The 22,244-nt window shown below is 34.7% G+C and overlaps 6 protein-coding genes across 6 annotated transcripts; 2 read left to right on the forward strand and 4 right to left on the reverse strand.

Moving 5' to 3' along the window:
* Window positions 1-666: 666 nt before the first annotated feature.
* On the reverse strand, window positions 667-7,063 carry MONOS_2595 (putative Protein kinase domain; the record flags this gene model as incomplete). The annotated part of the gene is made up of 9 exons (XM_067872523.1): window positions 667-1,345; window positions 1,706-4,002; window positions 4,399-4,596; window positions 5,040-5,274; window positions 5,552-5,668; window positions 6,173-6,264; window positions 6,375-6,539; window positions 6,602-6,973; window positions 7,034-7,063. The coding sequence occupies 9 exons, from the start codon at window positions 7,061-7,063 to the stop codon at window positions 667-669; spliced, it is 4,185 nt and encodes a 1,394-aa protein (XP_067727791.1).
* A 500-nt stretch (window positions 7,064-7,563) lies between these two features.
* MONOS_2594 (putative tRNA-splicing ligase RtcB) lies at window positions 7,564-10,171 on the forward strand. The gene is made up of 5 exons (XM_067872522.1): window positions 7,564-8,090; window positions 8,152-8,913; window positions 9,101-9,294; window positions 9,637-9,745; window positions 9,852-10,171. Exons 1-5 carry the CDS (start codon window positions 7,578-7,580, stop codon window positions 9,939-9,941), a joined length of 1,668 nt encoding a protein of 555 aa, XP_067727792.1. The 5' UTR covers window positions 7,564-7,577; the 3' UTR covers window positions 9,942-10,171.
* Window positions 10,172-10,377: 206 nt separating this feature from the next.
* On the forward strand, window positions 10,378-12,686 carry MONOS_2593 (uncharacterized protein; the record flags this gene model as incomplete). Its single annotated transcript, XM_067872521.1, has 2 exons — window positions 10,378-10,380; window positions 10,454-12,686. The coding sequence occupies 2 exons, from the start codon at window positions 10,378-10,380 to the stop codon at window positions 12,389-12,391; spliced, it is 1,941 nt and encodes a 646-aa protein (XP_067727793.1). The 3' UTR covers window positions 12,392-12,686.
* A 56-nt stretch (window positions 12,687-12,742) lies between these two features.
* Window positions 12,743-14,012, reverse strand: MONOS_2592 (Vacuolar protein sorting 20C (Vps20C)). The gene is made up of 6 exons (XM_067872520.1): window positions 13,805-14,012; window positions 13,555-13,732; window positions 13,436-13,481; window positions 13,319-13,381; window positions 13,168-13,252; window positions 12,743-13,025 (listed from the first exon to the last, which is right to left on the reverse strand). The coding sequence occupies exons 1-6, from the start codon at window positions 13,977-13,979 to the stop codon at window positions 12,922-12,924; spliced, it is 651 nt and encodes a 216-aa protein (XP_067727794.1). The 5' UTR covers window positions 13,980-14,012; the 3' UTR covers window positions 12,743-12,921.
* A 1,660-nt stretch (window positions 14,013-15,672) lies between these two features.
* On the reverse strand, window positions 15,673-18,453 carry MONOS_2591 (uncharacterized protein). The gene is made up of 3 exons (XM_067872519.1): window positions 18,266-18,453; window positions 17,712-18,205; window positions 15,673-17,645 (listed from the first exon to the last, which is right to left on the reverse strand). Exons 1-3 carry the CDS (start codon window positions 18,279-18,281, stop codon window positions 16,884-16,886), a joined length of 1,272 nt encoding a protein of 423 aa, XP_067727795.1. The 5' UTR covers window positions 18,282-18,453; the 3' UTR covers window positions 15,673-16,883.
* Window positions 18,454-20,094: 1,641 nt separating this feature from the next.
* On the reverse strand, window positions 20,095-22,242 carry MONOS_2590 (uncharacterized protein). Its single transcript, XM_067872518.1, has 2 exons — window positions 22,168-22,242; window positions 20,095-22,107 (listed from the first exon to the last, which is right to left on the reverse strand). Exons 1-2 carry the CDS (start codon window positions 22,222-22,224, stop codon window positions 20,257-20,259), a joined length of 1,908 nt encoding a protein of 635 aa, XP_067727796.1. The 5' UTR covers window positions 22,225-22,242; the 3' UTR covers window positions 20,095-20,256.
* Between the last annotated feature and the right edge of the window lie 2 nt (window positions 22,243-22,244).

The following is a 22,244-nucleotide window of genomic DNA, read 5'->3' on the forward strand; positions in this document are numbered from 1 at the left end:
AGTGCGTAAGCAAATATTGTTTATTCACATACAAATTAATAATACCATTCAATCAAAAAGATTCAATAATTTTAACATAAAAAGTCAAAAAAACTTGAAGCAAAAATAACTGCTTGACAGTTACATAAATAGATAATTTCAACATAATGGAAATTATAAAACAGTTAGAAAAGGAAAAATCTGAGGCAGGAAAAGGTTTAACGATTACATTTTTCTTTCAATAACATGAAATAATCTCATAAATATTGAATTTAAATAAAAATCAAAAAAATTGGAAAAAAAGAAAAGACTTTTAAATAAACAACAGGAAATTAAGATAACAAACAGTAGAAAATAATGTTCTGAATTTGAAGACAACAAGTTTATAAATCGATAATAACGAATTGATACATAATGATCATCAATTTATTATTATGAAGGAGGGGATAAAACGAAGACGCACAGAAAATAAAATAAAATTTAAAAAATTAGAAAAAAAAAAAAAAAAAAAAAAAAAAAAAAAAAAAACAGAATAGAAAAAAAAATTACATAAAACACGCCATAAATGAAGAAAGAACAAATAATACAAATAATATTTAATAATAATTTATAACAATAATAATAATAAAAACAATAATAATAAACTCAACAATAATCTGATAAGATTCAATCCATTCATATTCCTTGTCAGAAAGAGTCGCTGTGTTGGCGTGACTTTCTTTGGGTGTTTCTGTTTGAATGAGCAAGAGACGAGGAATTCACAGCACGTGCTGATGGAAGAGTAGAAGTCAAGGAAGAAGAAGAAGAAGAAGAAGAAGAGGAGGAGAAGGAAGAAGAAGAAATAGAAGAAGAAGGTGATTTACTATTTCCATATCTCTTTCTGGACAAAGAGTGCATGGCAGTAGAGAAGAGGGAAGTTGCAGAAGATTGAAGAGAGGCAAGACTCGAAGCAGAAGAAGCGACAAAGGCATTTCTTGCTTTGGAGAGAGAAGAAAGAGAAGAAAGAGAAGAATGAGGAGAAGAGGAAGAAGGAGAAGAAGAAATAGAGGAGGAGGAGGAGGAAGAAGAAGAAAGAGATGAAATGGCATTAGAAGTGTTGAGGGGGAAGAGAGAAGACAAAGAGGAAGAGGAGGATGAAGAAGAAGAAGAATTAGAAGAAGAATTAGAAGAGTTCTGAGGTGATTGTGTGTTGTATGCAGCGATGGAGCGAAGAGGGGGAGAGAAATGTTTGACTTTGGCTGTCTGATGAACAGAAGAGGGAAGACGAGGCGTGGAAAAAGTGGAGTTTGGAGAAGAAGAAGAAGAAGAAGAAGAAGAAGAAGAAGAAGAAGAAGAAGAAGAAGAAGCATAAGAATGTTTTGTTCTTCTTGCAGTTGATTGCGGTGTCACAATCGAATAACCAGCAGAAGAGATAGAAGGAGAAGTGTTGTGTGGAAGCTTTTTGAGGGAAAGTGAATGGAAATCTGAAGAAGATGAGGAAGATGAGGAAGGAGAAGAAAATGAAGAAGAAGAAGAAGATGAAGATGAAGAAGAAGAAGAAGAAGAAGAAGAAGAAGAAGAAGAAGAAGAAGAAGAAGAAGAAGAAGAAGAAGAAGAAGAAGAAGTAAATGAAGAAGAAGAGGAGGAAGAAGAAGAAATTGTGTTTGAGAGAGAAAGAGCGGTTGAAGGGGGAAGAAAAGATGAACGAGGAGAAGAATTTAGAGAAGAAGAAAAGAAAGAAGAAGACGAAGAAGAAGTTGGAGAGGAAGAAGAAGAAGAAGAAGAAGAAGAGCGAAGAGTGTTAGCAGCAGAAGATAAGCCAGCTCTTTTTGTGTTTGGAGAGCGATTGAGAGGAGTAGAAAGAGGGGAAAAATGAGAAGAAGAAGAAGAAGAAGAGGAGGAGGAAGAAGAAGAAGGAAGAGAAAGAATATGACGAGAATGAGAAGAAGGGGTGGGAGGAAGAGAAGAAGATGTTGGAGAAGAAGAAGAGGAGGAGGAGGAAGAGGAGGAAGAGGAGGAAGAAGAAGATAATGTTGAGTGTTGGCTGAGAGATTTAACAGAAACAGAAGTGATGTTTGAAGAAGGATGGGAAGAAGACAAAGAAGAGGAAGAGGAAGAGGAAGAAGAAGGCGAAGAGATAGTTCTTCGATGAGTGAGAAGGGTGGAGAAAAGGGAATTTTTGTGCTTTCCGCGAGAAGAAGGGAGAAGAGAAGAAATGGTTGAGAAAAGAGAAGAAGAAGAAGAAGAAGAAGGAGAGAAAGAAGAGGAAGAGAAAGAAGAGGAAGAGGAAGAAGAGGAAGAGGATGATGATGACGATGACAAAGAAGAAGAAGAAGAACTGTCAAGAGAAAATCTTCTTTGTGAATAAAGTGTTGAGACAGGAGAATATGAGGCAGAAGAGTTTGAATGGATGGGAACAGGTTGTGGTTGGAATGAAGAAGAAGAAGAAGAAGAAGAAGAAAAGGAGGAGGAAGAGGAAGAAGGGAAGGAAGAAGAAGAAGAAGATGATGATAAATCAGATGAAGAGGAAGAAGAAGAAGAGGAAGAAGATAAAGAAGCACCAGAATTTAACGAAGAAGGAGTAATTTGAGACACAACAGGAGTGGTGATGAGGTGTTGAGGGTGATGGAGAAGAAGAGAAGAATGTTTTGAGGCGCTTATCTGCTTGTAGAGAAGAGAAGTCCATTTGGGTGAATGCTTAATGACAGGAGAGGAAGAAGAGGAAGAAGATAAAGAAGATAAGGAAGAAGAAGAAGAAGAAGAAGAAGAAGAAGAAGAAGGAAGAGAAAGAGAAGGAACAGCATGTTCTGTATCATTTAATGAATCAGGTGCTTCAGGGACAGTTTCGAGTGTGGCAGAAGGGAGAGAGAAAGGAGAAGTAGATGAAGAGAAAGAAAGGGAAGGGAAGGAAGAAGAAGAAAGAGAAGAAGAAGAAGAAGAAGATGATGATGAGTGTGAAGGAGAAGAAGGAGCAGAAGCAGATAGAGTTGTAGTGAATTGCTGTGGAAAAGAAGAATTATCAAAAGAAGAAAGAGAAGAAGAAGAAGATGATGATGATGAATTAGAGGAGGAGGAGGAAGATAGAGAAGAAAGAGAAGAAGAATTAGAAGAAGAAGAAGAAGATGATGATGATAGTAAAGATGGCTGTACAGGAGGAGTAGTAATCAACGGAGGAGATGATGTGATAACAACAAATGAAAAAGAAGATGAACGAGAAGAAGAAGAAGAAGAAGAATTAGAGGAAGAAGAAGATAATGAAGAAGAAGATAATGAAGAAGAAGATAATGAAGAAGAAGATAATGAAGAAGAAGAAGAAGAATCAGAAGATGCGTTTTGAGAAGCAGAGATTGGAGGAAGAGAAGAAAGATGATGAGTCATTGAATCAATATCTTCATCTTTTCGATGAAGAAATTTTGAAGAAGAAGAAGAGGAAGGAGAGGAAAGAGAAGAAGAGGTGGAAGTAAAAGCTACTGGCAATAAATGATCAGCAGAAACAGAAGAAGAAGAAAAGCTTATTGAAGAATAAGAAGGTGAAGAAGAAGATGAAGAAGAAGAAGATGATGATGCTCCAAAGAAACTAAAAGAAGAGGAAGAAGAATGCACAAGAACATCTAATTCCTTTGCACTTTCGTTTTCCTTTTCGTTTTCTTTCTCTTTCTCTTTCTCTTTCTCTTTCTCTTTCTCTTTCTCTTTCTCTTTTCTCATTCTGTTTGAAGGTGTTGTTGTTCTACTGTTAATTTTCTCCTTTTTGTCATTCCATTTTTTGCTTTCTTTGTTCTTCTCGTTGATTGAACTTTGGCGTGTTTCAGAGGAATTGATTGTTTGGAGGGGTTTTGAGGACTTTGGAAGACGAGAGAGAGAAGAAGAAGAAGAGGAGGAGGAGGAAGAAGAGGAAGAGGAAGAAGAAAGAGAAAGAGAAGAAGAAGCAGAAGAAGAGTTAACAGAAGAGGAAGAGGAAGAGGAAGAGGATGATAAAGAGACAGAAGGAGGGACATCCCACCAGCCACTCCACACACTCTGAGTGATGAATGGATGGTGCAGCATCTGAAACAGGAAAGATTGTGATGGAGAAATTGATAATAATTCCATTAGAAAAAATAAAATTAAATAAAATAAAACAAAAGAATAAAAAATGTTAAATGGAGAAATAAAATTCACATGGATGAAATAGGAATAATTGAGGAAATTATCATTGAAAATAATAAAAATAATGTAGAAATTCATCTTTCTTTAATCATCAAGCATTCACAAGCATAAGCATAATTTCTTCTTCATTCTCTTTTAAACATCTCTTTCTCATTCACATTCACTGTCTTCTCTTTCTCATTAATTCACTCATTTTCTTTCTCTTTCTTTCTTTCTTTCTTTCTTTCTTTCTTTCTTTCTTTCTTTCTTTCTTTCTTTCTCTTTCTCTTTATCTCTCTCTTCCTCCCTCCACACCTGCTGTGGCGTCGGCCTCTTCCTCGTAGAGTACACCAGAATGGTGCTGATGAAGTGCACAAAGCAATTCCTCTGCGAATCTGAGTCAGAAAGCATCACACCTTCTCCCACCAGCTTCTTGTGGTGCATCTCAATTGTCTCAGCTATCGTGTCTCCCTCATACGAGTAGCGACGGGGGGGCTTTGTTTGGCGGGTGATCTGGAAGGAGAGAGAGGAAGAGAGAGAGAGAGAGAAAGAGAGAAAGAGAGAGAAAGAGAGAGAAAGAGAAAGATAGAGAGATAGATAGATAGAGATAGATAGAGATAGAGAGAGATAGAGAGAGATAGATGGATAGAGAGAGAGATAGAGAGAGAGAGAGGAAGATAGTGAGAAGGAGATTAAATAGAAGAGAAATATGAATATGAACATATAAATAAGTTAATATATAAATTTATAATATTAATGCAATGCATTTGATTTAGGAAAAAAAGAAATAAAAGATGTGCATAAGAAAGAATTGGTAAAAATAAAAGATGAAACAATTACAAAAATCTTCCAAATTCAATGCATGTGAACACAATACAGATAATCACATACATCACACACACACACACACACACACACACACACACACACACACACACACACACACACACACACACCTGTGCGTTCTCAGCAAAAGTCATGAGTCTGTATCCAGCAGTCACTGAGTTGTCCAACACGAAGTTCTTCTTGAAGAACGTGCCATTTACAGCCATCTCCTTCGGGGGCAGCCCCAGCATCCTGTTGAAGCGGCAGAGCTGGTCGTGTTCTGACTGGCCGGGGAAGAGAGGATGGCCGAGAAAGAGCTCAGCAGCGATGCACCCGAGACTCCACATGTCGATGGCACAGGAGTAGCTGAAGGGAGGGATGGTGGAAGATATGGAGGGAGGGAGAGGGAGAAGGAGAAGTAGAAGGGGGAGGGAGAAAAAGAGGAGAGAAATAGAGTGGAAAAGAGAATGAGAGAGAAAGAGAGAAAGGGTGAGTGAGTGAAGCATTTGTGGAAAGTTGAATCAAAAAAGAAAGAAAGAAAGAAAAAGAACACGAATGACAAAAAACAACAAAAATTCATAGAAAACATCAGCCAAAAGCAACAAAAGATAGACTCCATCGAATAAAATCTCAATGCACATACTTCAACCCAAGCAGGACTTCTGGTGCGCGGTAGTATCTGCTCTGCACATAAGTGTATAGAGGATTCTTTTCGAACACAGCAGACCCAAAGTCGATGACTCTTACTTGTGGAAGAGCACTGGGAGTTGAATGAAAGCAAGGATGAATGAGTTAATTTTAATAATATTTATTTTTTTAAAAATAAAATAAAATAAAATAAAATAAAATAAAAAAAAAAATAAAATAAAATAAAATAAAATAAAATAAAATAAAATAAAATAAAATAAAATAAAATAAAATAAAATAAAATAAAATAAAATAAAATAAAATAAAATAAAATAAAATAAAATAAAATAAAATAAAATAAAATAAAATAAAATAAAATAAAATAAAATAAAATAAAATAAAATAAAATAAAATAAAATAAAATAAAATAAAATAAAATAAAATAAAATAAAATAAAATAAAATAAAATAAAATAAAATAAAATAAAATAAAATAAAATAAAATAAAATAAAATAAAATAAAATAAAATAAAATAAAATAAAATAAAATAAAATAAAAATTTGTAATGTTTTAATTTCAATGTTTAGAAGCAATAAGCACAATTTATAATAATCCATAAATCATTTATAAGCCAAACCGATCAATAAGTATGTTTTCTGGCTTCATATCGGAATGAATGATATGCATCTCCGTCAGCAAACAAAGAACATCCAACAATTGCGCAACAATCTTTTGAACAGATTGTTTTATTTACATTTTACAAAGGAAAAAAAATTATAGATATCAAAATTCGTTCAAAAAATTGTCAAAATACAAAATTTCTCTTTTTCAATGCAAACCACAGGAACAAGGGCCAATGAAAACCCTCGAAATTTCCCTTGCTTTAACGTGTGATACAAATCATCCCCGAGTATATCTGTGACAATGCACACATGCCCATAGTAATTGAACTCATCCACCAAACGGACACATCTTCTTTTGTCCTCTTTATCATTTTCGCGCAACTGTGTCAAAATTTCGAATAATCGAATCTAACAATTATGAAATTATATTTTTTACTTCAAACCATTGCAAGTATCGATTTCTCGTATTGCGCTTGCTTTGTGTACGCAGGAAGATTCTTTATCACCTTCACAGCGTATGTTTCAAAAGTGCCAAGTTCAACACACTTCAAAACTTGTCCAAAGCTTCCTTGCCCAAGAATAGATTCGACACGATATCTTTTATCAACTTTCTCATTTGGTAAATCAGTATTCATTATTATATCTCCGACTCGAAAAATAAAGTTCCCCTGATCATTATCAAGGTCGTTATTCTGCACCCCGCGGAAGGGAGTTGTTAAAATTTTATGATTGTTTTTAACTTCCAGTTTATAAGAAAACAGAGGGTCGCAACTGTGATATAAATCAGTAAGAAATATTGTTGCTTTCTTCCCCAGCTAAATGTCACAATTATTTTAAAAACAATAATTAAATATATGTGCAAAAATAATTAATACTGTGCTATTCTTCCAATTCTGTTGTATCATGATTAATCTAATGAAAATGTTTTATCTTAAATAATGCTACAAGAACAACATAGAATCGAATAACATTTGGATATAAAATTCTAACAAATACCTTCAACAATATTGAATGCGGAATATTGCTAAATAAATACGTTGCCGTCGTTATAAAAGTTTTAAATAAAAGATAGATCTTTGCTATATTTTTTTATTTTCAGCAATTCTTCAATATACTTTTTTCGTTAAAAATGAAAATAAATCAATAACTAATGTTTCTTTACCAATCATAAAATAATAAAAAACATTTATTTCTGCCATCTCTTGATTAAAAAAATCGAAAATGTGCATTGCTGAAAAATAATGAAACAACAATCGAAAAATCCTTCTCTTCTTTTTATAACAATTTTTTTGATAACTTATCATACGAATGATCATATATTCATTTCAAATTTAAGAAATATCTCCATGATGTGAAAAAAGGATCTCATTTGAGACAACTGTTTATGATGGGAATTGATCTGTCGATTTTTTTATTTTTATGCGGTCTTATCAACAATCTTTAAAATTAATACACAAAAAATCAACAGTTGAATATGAAATAGATAAAGGATTTGTTCCGAACATGCAAGTTCCTGTGAGGTTTTATGTTAATGATAAACTTTCACCGCTTGTTTTTGAGGAATTGCAGAATTACCATGCTTCAGGTGGATATGGAGGATTTTTGCCTGCTGTAGTACAAATGGCTAATGTTGCAGCACTTCCTGGAATTGTTAAAGCATCAATTGGTCTTCCTGATTGCCATTCAGGATATGGTTTTTCAATTGGAAATGTTGCAGCATTCGACATGGACGATCCAGATGGTATAGTTTCACCTGGAGGTGTTGGATTTGATATAAATTGTGGAGTGCGTGTAATTAAAACGCGATTAACCGAAAAAGAAGTTCAACCTCACAAAGAAGAATTAGCTCAAGCACTTTTTGATCATATTCCTGTTGGAGTTGGTTCCATGGGTGTTATTCCAACATCATTTGAAGATCTTGACGCTGCATTGGTTTCTTCTTTTGAATTATCGATGCTAAATATAATTATTAATTATTTCATTTTTTCTTCAGGAATTAGGCATGGACTGGTCAGTTCGCGAAGGATATGCTTGGCCTGAAGACAAGGAGCATTGCGAAGAAAACGGGCGAATGCTTCAAGCAGATCCATCAGCAGTCACCATGAGGGCAAAAAGACGAGGAAAGCCTCAAATGGGAACTCTTGGTGCCGGAAATCATTACGCTGAAATTCAAGTTGTGGACGAGGTTTTCGACAAAGCCAGTGCAGAAAGAATGGGGCTATTTAAAGACCAAGTTGTTGTTATGGTGCATTCTGGTTCAAGAGGTTTTGGGCATCAGGTTGCGACTGACGCGCTGATAGAAATGGAGAAAGTGATGGGAGGATCTGGGTCAGTTCATATTGGCGAGCCTGTTGAAACAACATATGCCTCATCATCTGCAACTCCTTCATCTTCTTCGACGCCTTCGTCCTCCTCGTCTTTCGGGTCAGCGGCACTCAACACTGCGACGAAAGCGATGTGCATTCCTCTGCACGACGGGCATCTTCTTCCTTTGAACGATCGGCAGCTGTCGTGTGCCCGCATATCATCGACTGAAGGGATGGCTTATTTGAAGGCGATGGCGTGTGCTGCGAACTACGCGTGGGTCAACCGGCAGACGATGACATTTTTGACCCGGCAGGCCTTTGCCACGATATTCAAAGAGGATCCCGACGACTTGGAGATGAGCGTTGTCTATGACACTTCACACAACATATGCAAAGTGGAGGAGCATCTTGTAGATGGAAAGCCCAAGCAGTTGCTTGTGCACAGAAAGGTTTGGATAAGATATATGTGGAATGTGGAATGTGAAATGGTTTTTTGATATTGCTGTTTTTATGAGCTATTTCTTCTAATCTATCTTTTTTTTTCAAACTTTAATTTGAAATATAATGTTAATTTTTCATTTAAAAATAATATTTTCTGATATTTGTCTTTATCCTTTTGCTATTTAATTTGACCAGGGAGCCACGCGAGCATTCCCACCAAATCACCCGCTCATCCCCGTCTGCTACCAAAGCTGTGGCCAGCCTGTGCTGATTGGCGGAACGATGGGCACAGGCAGCTACATCCTGACAGGCACAAAACACGGCTTTGAGACAACATTTGGCTCGACGTGCCACGGGGCTGGTCGCAGCAGGTCAAGAAATAAGTCAAGGTATTGTGGAATATAGGGAGAGAGGGGAGGAGGAGAAAGGGAAAAAAAAAAGTGAAAAATAGATAGATAGATAGATAGATAGATAGATTGAGAGAGAGAGAGAGAAAGAGAAAGAAAGAAAGAAAGAAAGAAAGAAAGAAAGAGAGAGAGAGAGAGAGAAAGAAAGAAAGAAAGAAAGAAAATGAAAGAAAGAAAGAAAAACGAAGATGTGAAAACGAAGAGAAAATCTGATAAATGGAAGCTTTTTGATAATTATTATAAAACGAATTTTCGACTTAATATATATATGAATATTTATCATTACATATTCATGTAAATTTTCCTATTTCGTTTGATATGAAGGCACGAGCTTGATCACATGGATGTTTTGAATGCTCTGAAAAAGGCTGGCATTGCCATTAGAATTGCATCACCAAAATTAGTTATGGAAGAAGCACCAGAAAGTTACAAGGTTTATTTCCTATTATTTCAAATTAATGAAAAAATTTCATTTTTTAATTGTTTTACACAAAATTTTGAAATTAATCGTTATTGTCTATCACTCAAAACAAATGAAGGACGTTGATGCGGTTGTGGATACTTGCCACGAGGCTGATATTTCAAAGAAGACTGTTCGTTTACGCCCAATTGCTGTTATCAAGGGGTAATAATTCAAAATTCAAATAATTTTGAAGAAGAAAAAATTTTTATTGAAATAAATGTTTTCATTATTTTTTTATTTGTAAAAAGCATAGAAGTTTTGAGCGATTAATTAAACAATGATTGCTCAAAATATTATCAATTTGTGGATTTGTGATTATATTGTGATGGTAATTATGATCAACTTTTCAAAGTCGTTTTCCTCTTAAAAGAAAAGAATATCAATATGAAAATATTACAATTTATATGATAACTATTTTTTTCAAATGTCTTAACCGATGTTTTAGTAATGTTGACTTTTCTTTTTTCGAATGTTCGCAAGAATAATAAGCCATTAGAAATGGGAACTAATCCAACTTTTATTTAAAATTCGTTGAGTTTTGATAAAACATTGGAAGTTAATGTTCTTTTTAGTTATTTTCTTTTTGAATCTCGTTTTAATCCATGGTATTCGAATTAATCAAAAAGTTTGAAATAATTTGATTGTTTTAAAGTTTTTGCATATGATATTTTACAAAAGGTTATAACCAATAACATTGTTTCAAAGCCGATTGGAGGATGTGTTGGCATTGAAAAGGCTGAGTCTTGCGTGAAGGCACATGGATGCGTTTATTGCACCAGTTTAATTGGAAAAGACACAAATTCAACACATGGATGCGTCGAAGGGAATTTATTCGGTGAGAAAAACAGTAAAGGAAAAACAAAATGCCCGTTAAGCGAGATATTTTATAAACAAACTTCTCTTTCAAGCAATTATTTGATCCTGATTGGATCAGTCGTGATTGGGCTGATATCATCCTCAATCGTGGTTTGCATTTGTGCCGCCGGAGTATGTTCTTCTTGGAAAAGGCAGAATAAGAGATTAGAAACATTTCGAAAACAACTGTTAAACAGTGGAATTCTGGAACCTTTTTATTTTACAATAGAAGAAACTCCAGATGGGAAAAAAGGAATATACGGCACTTTTGGAAAAGATTTTACCCCAGCAATTAAGGCACCTTTCGTCACTCCAGGAGTGTTTGGTTCATCTCCATTTCAAGAAGAGTTTTCATTCACAAGTAGTGCAGATATGAATCATGGAAATTTGAAAAATGGAGTGATGTGTAACGAACAAGACGAGCTTCAATTCTACAAATCTCGAGAAAGTTCAAGAGGAAGCGATGAAGTTGGAGAGAGAGAAGATGTTTCTTTGATGAATGGAAAAGATTACAAAAGCGGATGCGGAAGAGCTAAAGAAAAAGAGAAGTACAAATATTATGATTCAGACTATATAAACTGGGCGCATCGCAGAGTGCTGAGCGTGCGAGAAGCTGAAAAAATGTTAGGAATAAATCACGATGCGCTTGCTTCCGTGAATGAAGAGGGGTTGATGCATATGACGAACGAGAAAATGAATCCGAATGAAAAACGTGAGTTTGCTGAGAAAGAAGATTACACAAACTTCTTGGGAAAGAAGGAATACTTTAAAGAAGAAGACATCAAAAGATTGAAGTACAAGGCAGAGCCATACATAAAAGATCAGACAATCGCTGTCGTAGACGAAGAAGAAAACAAGGTGAAGCGAAAGCGAAAGAGGAAGAAAGAGGAAAACAAGAATGAGTATCAGAATGACGAAAAGGAGCAAAGGGATATCGGAAAAGAGCAAAGCAATTTGAAAGAAGAATCTGCAGGAGAATTAAAAAATACAGACACTTTTGCAGATGAAAGGGAAAACGAAGGACCGTTCGATGCCATTCAGGCCATAAGAGACGAAGCCGACAAACAGAAGAAAGAGAAAGAGAGGAATAAAAGGAACAGATCAAGTGCCTCGCGTCACCACAGCCACAGCCACCTCCATCACCATCGCCATCGGCACAGCAAAGAGGCAACGAAAGCAGAATCTAAGTCATCCTTCAAAGTTCTGCCTATCCTTTCTACTGGCCCGCGCGTCGATAGAATATGCCCATCTGCCGAATTGTCTTTACAACCTTATCAAAAGAACGCTGGAGGAAGGCAATTGAAGCCCGCATTAACAGAAGAAAAAGAGCATTTGGACATTCCTAAACCGCAACAGTGTGCGCAAACCTTTATTGGGGAATCTAATTACTCGATGCCTCAACAGTCTGATGAAAAGTTGCTTCAGATTCCGTCTATTGCAAGCGAAAGTGATTTTAATTCAACCAACACCCAGATAAAAACATGCAATAACTACTGTTCAACAGAACAAAACGAAATGCTTGCGCCATTGGATTATGCGAATCAAGAGCAAAGGAATGACCACAGATATGAAAGTCACGCGCAAAATGGAGAAGATGAACAGAACGATGAAGAGGTACTGTTGCTGATGGAAAAGGAAAAGCCAGAAATGGAGTTTGAGATTGAAGAGGGAGAAATAGACAGAAATGAGCAGTGCTCTTCGTCACCAGTGCTCGAAGGGCCGGAGCTAACGTATCAAGCAATGCGCATGCCGTTCATATAAGCACGATGTGCTGAATTTCAAAACTGAAAATTTCAACTTTGTCAATTTCTTGTTGCTTTTTGAAATTCTATTGTTAATCATATTTGGCGTTGGTGGTTTTTGAGTTTGAAAAGCATTTTGCTCAGTATTTTTTTTTATTTTTTTATTTTTTTATTTTTATTTTATTATTTCTTTTGTCTTTTCTTTTGATCGCTTGACAATATTGAGAAAAATTTCAAAAACATTTCACTATTTTTAAATAAGAAATTATTTCACTTCAGGAATGATTTCAAAATTCAGAGATCAATTTAGCTTACATTTATAGTAATTAGAAAGGTTTGAAAGCCACAAAGAAATGAAAAATAACAAATATTTCCTGAGGTTGCATGCTTAATTTATGAGTCTCTTCTACAAAAAACTCTAAAAAAAAATAAATGAATGAAAATGAAAAACAACTGCTATAAAGATAAAAAAAGTGTGATTTGTCTTTGAGAAAATAATAAATGCCCAAAAAGTATTAGAAGAAAAAGAAAATTCAATGAAGTTAAGTATTACATTGCAAGTTCTGCCTCAAGACGTGCAAGTTCATCATCATCAGCAGCAGCCTGTTTTGTAGGTGCAGCCACGGCCGAAGTTGGTTGTGCAATTCCGTGAACTGAAACAAAATAAAGTCATACATATGTTGATTCAAAAATTTGAAGAATAATTGTTCAATGATAATAACAAAAACGGCAAAAACAATAATTATCAAAAATAAAACATTTTAAAAAATATAAACATAAACAGCTAAAACATACTCGGATTTGTTGGAACTGGTGCACTTGACCATTCTGCATCAATTTCAGCTTCAAGCTCCTTCGCCAACTCTGCTTCAGCTTCCTCCTGATCATTTTACAAAGAAAAATTTCTTTGCAAAAAGAAAAAATGAAAGAAAAAGAATAAGCAAACATCTCCAATAACACCAGCCATAGGGCGTGAAAGACTATCTTGCCTTTCTTCGAAATCAGCAAGCTAAAAGAGATATTCAAAATAAAAGATCGAAAAAGATCATAAGAAATCGAAAACTTTATCATCAAGATTATCACGCAAATCATCAATTTTGTCTGGATCTCTAAATGAAATTAAATAAAATTCGTAAGAAAAACAATCACATGAAAATAAAGTCCCTGAACATAAAAACAGACAAGTCATTTGTGATTTCCGTTAATCCTTGATCTGCAACTGTATATGCATCGACAACAACCTTTGTTTGCACGCCTTCTTCAAGTTTAAATTTCACAGCGTTCAGATTGTCAATATATCCACTAATCCTTTTTAAGTTCTTATCTGCCGACATCTTTTCTTTCATCTTCGATACAGCAACTGGATATAATATATAAAGTTATAAAAATATGTGTCACATTCTTCATATTTATATAATAACTTTGTTCAAACTTGCTTTTTGCCCTCGTTGCTTTGCAGCTTTTGCGTCAATAAGGCACTGTTGACTTTTCATTTCCAGAAAGTTCCTTCTGTCTGTTAGCGTCTGTATTGAACGTTGCATTTGTTGTAATCGCGCTTGTATATCAACTTTTGGAACTTCCTTCTTTTTTCCAAAAAATGATGCCATTCCCAAGGTAAAGTCACAAATGTATTTAAATATGGGCGCAATTTTTATTCATCTCATAATTTGTATTATTTGTTTTAAAAATGAAAGATTTTTTATTTTTTCGAAGCCAAATAATTATGTGAAAACGATATATATAAACTTTTCATTTGATCATACCCATTAAGAATTATTTCGAACGCATTTTTTATTTGCTGAAATAAACAGAATGAGTTCATGCGAGGAGGATAAGCTTGTTGATGAGCTCAAAAATATTCCAGTGACTGAGCATTTTTCAGGTTTGCTCATTTTCCTATTATTTGAAGGCTCAAATTCAATTTATAAATTATTTTCGAAGAATTATTCAACAAACTTGAAGGTTGCAATGAGGATGAGCAAAAACAGAAAATACTTGAAATGAACGGAATTGTTGAGAATATGAATAACGAAGAATTTGAATCCATTTTTTCAGAAGAACTGTTCGATAAAATAGATTTTATGATTTATAAAGAGAAACTATCGATGGAAAACACAATCATTTTTTTGAAGCTCACGGGATGTCTCAAAGTGCTTAAAAAAGTTTCAAATTTCGCATTTGAATATTCTTCATTGAACATAAGATTTGAGAAGATGATTGCTAAAGAAGAAAACAAAAACGAAGGAAAGAATGAAAAGCTTCAAACTGACCTTTGTGAATGCTTTGTTTTGCTTGAAGGACGGTTTTCTTTCGAATTACTTTCAATCCTTGTGCCTTGCCTTATAAAAGTTGCATTGAACAAAGAGGAAAATGAGAAAACTCAAAAGGAAGTGGAAATAGCTTTGCTATCATTGAGTGGACTTGAATATTTTGTGTGCACATTTTTGCTTTTCTTTGTTAAATTTGTTACTTTTCTTCTTCTGCTTCTTCTTGTTTTCTTTTCTTTTCACAGAGCATTGAAAAAGGGTTTTATTCAAAAGAAATGACAGAAATTATAAAATGTCATCAAGAGAATCACAATCTTACACGACTTGCCTATCAATCGGCTTGGAAGTTTTTGGTAAGCAGACTTTCCAATGAAAGAAGCTTGGAAGAAGTAGTTGTAAATGAGCTGCATTTTGCGAGAGAGGCGATAAAAGAATTGGAAGAGCTGATGAAATGCATGAATTGGAAGAAGAAAGTAGAAAAAGAAAAAGAGAAGAGAAGAGAAGAGAAAGAAGTGATTGTCTTGATACGATGGATCCATACACTGTATTCTTTCTTTGTGTTATGCGAAATGAGGAATGAAGTGAATTATCACCTTATCAGCAGCATTGTTCGAGTGCAAAGAGCTTCAACTGATAATAATGGAGATTTAAGCTTCAACTGCTTTCTTTGTTTCAGAGCAGCAGCGGAAAACAGAGCTGTGAAAATTGATGACCTGTTGAAGAGTGGGGTGATCGAAATGTTTTTGGAGGAAATGCAACAAACAACGTTACAAGATGAAATTGCATGCAATTTGTTTGATTTCTTTTTGAATTTTTCAAGAAAATTGAAAGGGAATACGGACAGTGAAATTGACGAAGCGAAAAGAAAGGCATCGAAAATGGAGATATTTGAAAAGATAGAAGAAGAAGGATGCGAAGATTCTATCACACGCCTTCATGGACTATTAAGTTTTCTTTGCGGAAAATACTTATTTCATGGATTATCATCGAATATTTCAGATTATTTTGTTTCAATTTAAAGAAATGCCTTGAATTTTGAAACTCAAAAATAATGTATATTTTTTAATCTTTTTGATTTGTTTCACAAAATGGAAAAAACCCAATGAATAATTAAAAATAATGTTTTTGTTTCCTTTTTCAAAAATAAGAAAAAAATGAAAATTCTTTTCAAATTTCCTCCATCAAGAATCTTCATCGAGTGGATTATTGCCATCCATCCTCCTCAAATAGATTGTTTTTCAATTGGAAATTCAATTGGTCAGTTGTCGCTTTGAGGATTTTCTGAGTTGCTCCGCTTATTCTCTTTCTTGCTGCATTTTCAATGAATTTTGAGAGGAAGACGAAGACGAAGACGAAGAATAAAATGGTTATTTTTGAGAAGAATACAAAAGAAATGAAGAAAAAATGGTTGTGAGGAATCCAGCCAAAAATATCGTTTAAGGGAATAAAACAGCAATAAACGAGACGAGGAAGAAATAATCCGAAAATATCATTCAAAATTTGCTTGCCCGAAACAAGAGTCACCATTCAATTATTTCTGTCTTTCTTCTCCTGATTGGTCACTCTTCCAATCAACATCAAAAGTGCTCTCCGACTTTTCACAGTCTTTTTTTTCAGAAAAGAAAATATTCTGATGATTCTCTTCATTCTTCATTTGAACATTTTTTCTTTCTATTCCCAATGCAAATGGAGTTAAATCTTCTTCTTTCTTCTTTCTTCTTTCTCTTTCGCTCAGAAATCTTTCTGAAGTTCCTCCAATTTTTGTTTCATTGCCCTTCTCTTCCATTCCATCCATCATCTGAAAGCGACTCGATCCCAATTCATCTGAGTTGCATGTTGTCTTCTTTGTCGAAACAGAAAGTTGAAGAAGAAGAAGAAGAAGAAGAAGAAGAAGAAGAAGAAGAAAAGGAAGACCCCAATCGTTGAAATAAAGATGGATGCAGTGTGAATGTACGAGTGAATGAGGGAGAGCATGTGAGTGAAGTCGAAGTGGAAGATGAGAATGAATAGAATGAATGAAATGAATGAAGAATACTCATTTTTTGTTGAATATTCTTTTTCTCTAATTGAGAATGTCGCTCCAGAACGAAATCTTTTCTATTCTCTTTTCTGTTCTCTTCTTTCCCTTTTCGTTTATTCATTTGCCATCATCTGCTTTTTCATCTGCTTTTTCATCTGCTTTTTCATATTTTCTTCCTTTCTGAGATGATGATGAAATGAATAAAGATAAATTGAAGATTCGCTTTAAAGACTCAAAAGATAATCTGATGAGTATTTTGACATCTGCAAAAATTCAAACTTTTCTTCCAAATCAGGCAGTATTTCATGATAGCTCATGATAATATCTTCATATCCTTCTTCTTCTGTCCTTTCAAACACTTTCCTTTTCGTCTCTATCCGCCTTGCCTCATAAAACATTACCCCCATCTTCCCATTCAATCTTTTACAAAGTTCTCCCAAAAAACAAATGCAATTAGCTAACACGTAGTCAGTCAACGTGGCTTGAAGAATCTCCAAAACAGCATCAACAACTCCTTTTCTCAGCAAGATATCGACATTCACATCCCTTTTTCTAACTGCAGTTCCAAAAGAATAAATGCATTTATCGCGTATGGCTGGTCGATTATCCTTTGCTGCGTGAAAGACTTGAACAACGCCTCCGACAAGCTCAATGTGCTTTTCTTTCCACGATGGACTCGAGCACAAGTAATTATTAACTTCATCGAGCCATCTCCTTAAAACAATCACATCTTTCATTTCTTTTTCTCCTTCCTCTTCTTTTCTTTTCCAATTCACACACTCTACCAGCTCTTCCATTTCTCTCGTTGCCTCTCTCGCAAAATGCAGTTCATTCTCAATCACTCCTTCCAATTCTCTTTGGCTATATAATCTTTCCATCAAAAATTTCCATATTGATTGATATGCAAGTCGTGTAAGATTGCAATGCTCTTGATGATACTTGATAATGTCTTTGATTTCATCTAAGAAAAGTTCTCGTCCTTTATCCTTAAAAAAAAAGAGAGAGAAAGCAATTCAACAATGTTAAAAAAATGATACAAAAAATATACACACATTAAATTTATAAATACTGATCAAAGACAACAGAGCCATTTCCACGTCTTTTTGTGCTTTCTCGTTTTCCTCTTTCTTTCGCGCAGCATTCAGTAGACAAGATACACAGATTGAAAGCAATTCAGGTGGGAAAAGGCAACTCAGAGAAGTATGGCATTCGCAAAGATCAACAAGCTTCTTTTCGTTCCTTCCTTCTTTTTTCTTCTCTTCATCAATAATCTTCTTTTCAATTTTTTTGCACAAGGAAGTGTTTTCACAGTCTAGGAATAATAAATCTTTCAAGATTTTCCAATACCCCAAAAGTTTAAGCAATAAAATAGCATTTTCCAAAGACAATTTCTTTTCTTCAATCATCTTATCTATTTCATTGTATATTTTTGTCGTAAATATTAAATACAATTTTTCTGTATTCATATTGTTCATGTATCTATTCATTTCTTCGATTTTCTCTTTCTGTTCATTTTCATTGCAATCTTCCAGCTCAGAAAACAATTCTGCGGAGATTAATCAAAATTTGCCATTTTATTTAGAAAAAAAATTAAATTAGCTCAAACTTGAAAAGTCTTCCATCACTCGATATCTTCATTTTGAAAGAAAAATCAAAAATTGATCAACAATTGTTTTTATGAAAAAGGAATATATCATAAGCAAATAGAATTACATTTGAGAATTTAAGATATGTTATAAACGCGGAAAACTTTGGGGAGATGTGTTTAAATCAAAGCCAGAAGGAAATCAAGTGATTTCGATATGGGATATCCCATTTTGAAAAGAAATTTCTAATATTTTCAGAGATGTATAATGAACGTATTATTTGTGTGAAATAAGAATGAAATGATTCTGAAAATGAAAAACCGTTGTTGATTACTTTCAAATGAATTAAAGAAGTGTTGATTTATGAAACATTGAAATGTTATCTTCAAAAGAAGCAGAATATGATCAGAACTATTCTTTAGAGAGTGCAAATAGACGCGAATGAGATGAATTGCCCTTTGGGAAGACGAGAAGAATGATTACCGTGACATGAGACGAAATAAAGAAAGAAACAAAATGAAAATGAATAACTGCATGAAGATGATGAACAATTATTTCGAGACATATATTGGGTGAAGTGGGAATAGAGGAATGAAAAAAAAGATATAAAGTGAGAAAAGAATGGACATTGAATTATTTGAAAAATGAAGGCTCTTAGAAGAGAATAAAACCAAGTGGCATAAATGAAGATGAAGATGCAAAGCAAAAGAAGACAAAATGGAATCTGAAGGGATTAGAAAAAAAGGGATTCAAAATTATACAAAAAGAGATTAAGGATTTAGAGTTATTTAACTTGGGGTTTTTATTATTAATGGATCTGGAAGAAGGACATATTTTGTGTGTCGTATCGTTTTCTTCTCGCAAAACCGAACATTCATTCCACTTTTTTATCACGACATCCAAATAATTGCAATTTAATTCATAAAATCATTGGCCACAGTTCGTCTTCAATTTTTTGCTAGTGGCAAAAATAGAACAACAATAACAACTAGAAGATATGAAACGTTATTTACAATTTTGATGAAGCTGGATTATCGCCTTTAGCATTTGTTATGTGTAATATCACAACAACAGCTTGTGATGTTCGATTTGTTTCAAGAAAAAAAAAAGCAATAGAAAAGCATCTTGGAAGAAGCGAGAATCAACAAATTTTTCCATTTTCATTGAATCACAGAGATATTTGCTTTTCAGTATCAGCCGATGCAAAGAAGTGAAGAAGACGATAATTGAAAGAAAGAAAAAGAAGAAAGAGGGAATGATAGCAAGGAATACAGCGTGCACTGAATGATTATGCTTATGATTTAAATAAATAAATAAATAAATATTATGAAACATTCGAGACACTGAAAAAGAAAAAAAATATAAATGTCAAAATTGAAACACGATTGACTTTTCTTCAAACTTAAAAATTATCTTCACAGTTCTTTCATGTGAAACCTGCATTCTGCAATATGTTGGAAAAAATGAAAGAGGCATCTAACATCTCTGTGTAAATTATGCAACTGTTGTTTTCACATGAGTTTCAATGACTTCACTGCGTTCAAAAATATTTTTATTGTTTTCTTTTTGATGTCAATTCAAATATTAGAAAAAATAGTGAAAATTTCATTAGACACTTTTGTTTCTTATGCGAGAAGATAGCTCAACACTGCTCATTATTGTTGGCTTCTCATATTCACTTTTGATTATCGAATTTGGTTTCTGATTTTGGCAAATTAGCTTTCATTCGAATATGATTTATTCTTTCCCATTTGGAATTAAATTTGATGGATGTGAATGAAAGATAAGTTCATTCCATTCACACAAAAAGGTATTTTTGAATAATCTTTGAAAGTCGTTTTTGGAATAAATTTTGTGTAAAGTTATTGATTTCTTGACACATTGAAAATTCGAATTTTCTTGACTAAAACGAATTTACCGCAGAAACACTCCAATAAACTTTCTCACTTGTTTATGCATATATTTAATATTCATTTCATCAATAATAAAACATCAAAACAAAAAGAAAATACTAATTTTTGTGTAAAGGCTTGTAAAAAAATTGCTGAGGATTTATTTGTGGCGCTTTGAATTGAAACAAGCTTCGATTGTCCACTTCTCCAAGCGGCTGTTTTGATCTCTTCTTTTTTGATACAGAGGAATTTGAAGTTGTAGCACCGACTTTTGGCTGAACCTCAACTTCATTTAATTGCCTTGCTTCGTTTTGTTCGTTCTCTTGGCTTTTTTCTTCTTTCAAATTGATTTCTCGTTCTTTTCTCCTGTTTATTCTTTCTTCCTTTTCTCGTTCTCGCCTTCTCATAACCACACGCTTCCTTCTCTGTCTGCTTGCCTCGCTCTGGTAACGCTTGCTGTGTTGCTGTTCTTTCTCTGTGAAAGCAGAAGCCTCATCAACATCATGTTCCTCAATTATTGGCTCTGGCTGTGTGGAAATAAAAGCTTGATCCTTTCTTTTTCTTTCACTTCCAAGTGCAGGAAAATCTTTCCATTTTTCCTCTTCCTCCTTTTCTTTTCTGAGTTCTTCTTCTTTCTTCTTTCTTTCTTTTTCTTCAATTCGCTTTTTATAAATTTCTGCTGCAATCTTTCGCCTCGCCTCATTTCTAATTCTGTTTTCTTCGTCTTTTTTCCTCTTTTCTGCCTTTCTCTTTAAAATCTCTTCATATTTTTGCTTTTTTTCTTTTTCTCGAAGAATTCTTTGATTTTTCTCCCAAGTGTCGTGACGGCTCATTGAAAATGTGTGGCACCTCAAGAAATCCTGATGGATCAATTCCTGCACCTCTGAATGAATGTTATCCGCATCCGCAATGCACACAACACTTATTCTCTTGAACCCTCTTCCGATCATGTGCTTGTGCCGAAGCTGACTTCTTCTCGCCACTCGCTTCTTTTCCTCCTCCTCTTCTTTTTCATTTCCTGCTGCTGTGCCATCTCTTTTGTTGGACACGCTTTTGGCTTTCTCTTTTTCCCTTCCTGTTCCTTGCAGAATCGCTTCGCCGATCTTTCGCCTACTCAGCGCATGCACAACTGGAATGCCTTTGATGCTGCAGATCTGCAAAATGCGCTCCATCCTGTCGCTCAATCCGCCTGCATACCCGTCCTCTTCCACATCCCGCGCAACAACAACCACACTCACTTTCTTATATCCCCCAACAAGCGTCTTTTTCACTTCGTTCACTCCACAGAAAAGCCTCTTCCGATAATACTTCTTCACCAACTGCTTTTCTGTGCTGCTCAGAAAAACTGATGTTCTTGAATGTGAAACCCCCGCAATCTCTCGCTTGCTTGTAGCTCTCTCCTTTGCGTTCTTCCCCCTTTGCCCTGTCTTTGCTTTCTGCAATGCTGCCAAATAAGATTGCCTCTGCAGCTCTGAAAGTTGCATGAGAATGGACGAAATTTTTGTGTCAATTGCCTTCGATGGAGGTGGGAGGAGACTGCGGTCCATCATCGAATATGGATAGAAAAACGGCGAGTCCTCGGAAGATGCGTTACGCGATGAATCAGAGGACGAAAAAGAACCTGATGACACAGAAAAAATCGATGTCTCAGAAAACGTTTGAGCAGGAATCAACTGCCGAAGAAAACTTTTCGGTGATAGCCTTCCAACAACATCTTGAAGTTTTTTCTTTGAATGCTTCGGATAAAGCATCGACAGGACAGAATTTATCCTGGATTCAGGTGAAAACGTTGTTTTCGAATTCAATGAATTATTCGACGATTTCCTCAGAATTGATTCTTGATTCGAGCCTTTCTTTATTTTTTTCGATTTTCCTCCAACTCCCCTCTCGCGCCATGCAAGTATGAGTCGTTTCAATTTTGTCTGCCTTCCAGAATGAATTTTTCTGTTTGAGGGCCGAGCCAAGGTTTTCTGAAAATATTCAAAAAGACAGCGTGAACATAAAATATATATACACTATTCCACACACACACTAGCAACGGTCACCTTGGAAGTCGGGCGCTTGACGCTTTTGTGTTTGTTCTGCATCAAACACAAAAACAAAAATG

The sequence above is a fragment of the Monocercomonoides exilis genome (assembly GCF_001643675.1).
Source record: "Monocercomonoides exilis strain PA203 chromosome Unknown scaffold21-1407046, whole genome shotgun sequence".
NCBI lineage: Eukaryota > Preaxostyla > Oxymonadida > Polymastigidae > Monocercomonoides > Monocercomonoides exilis.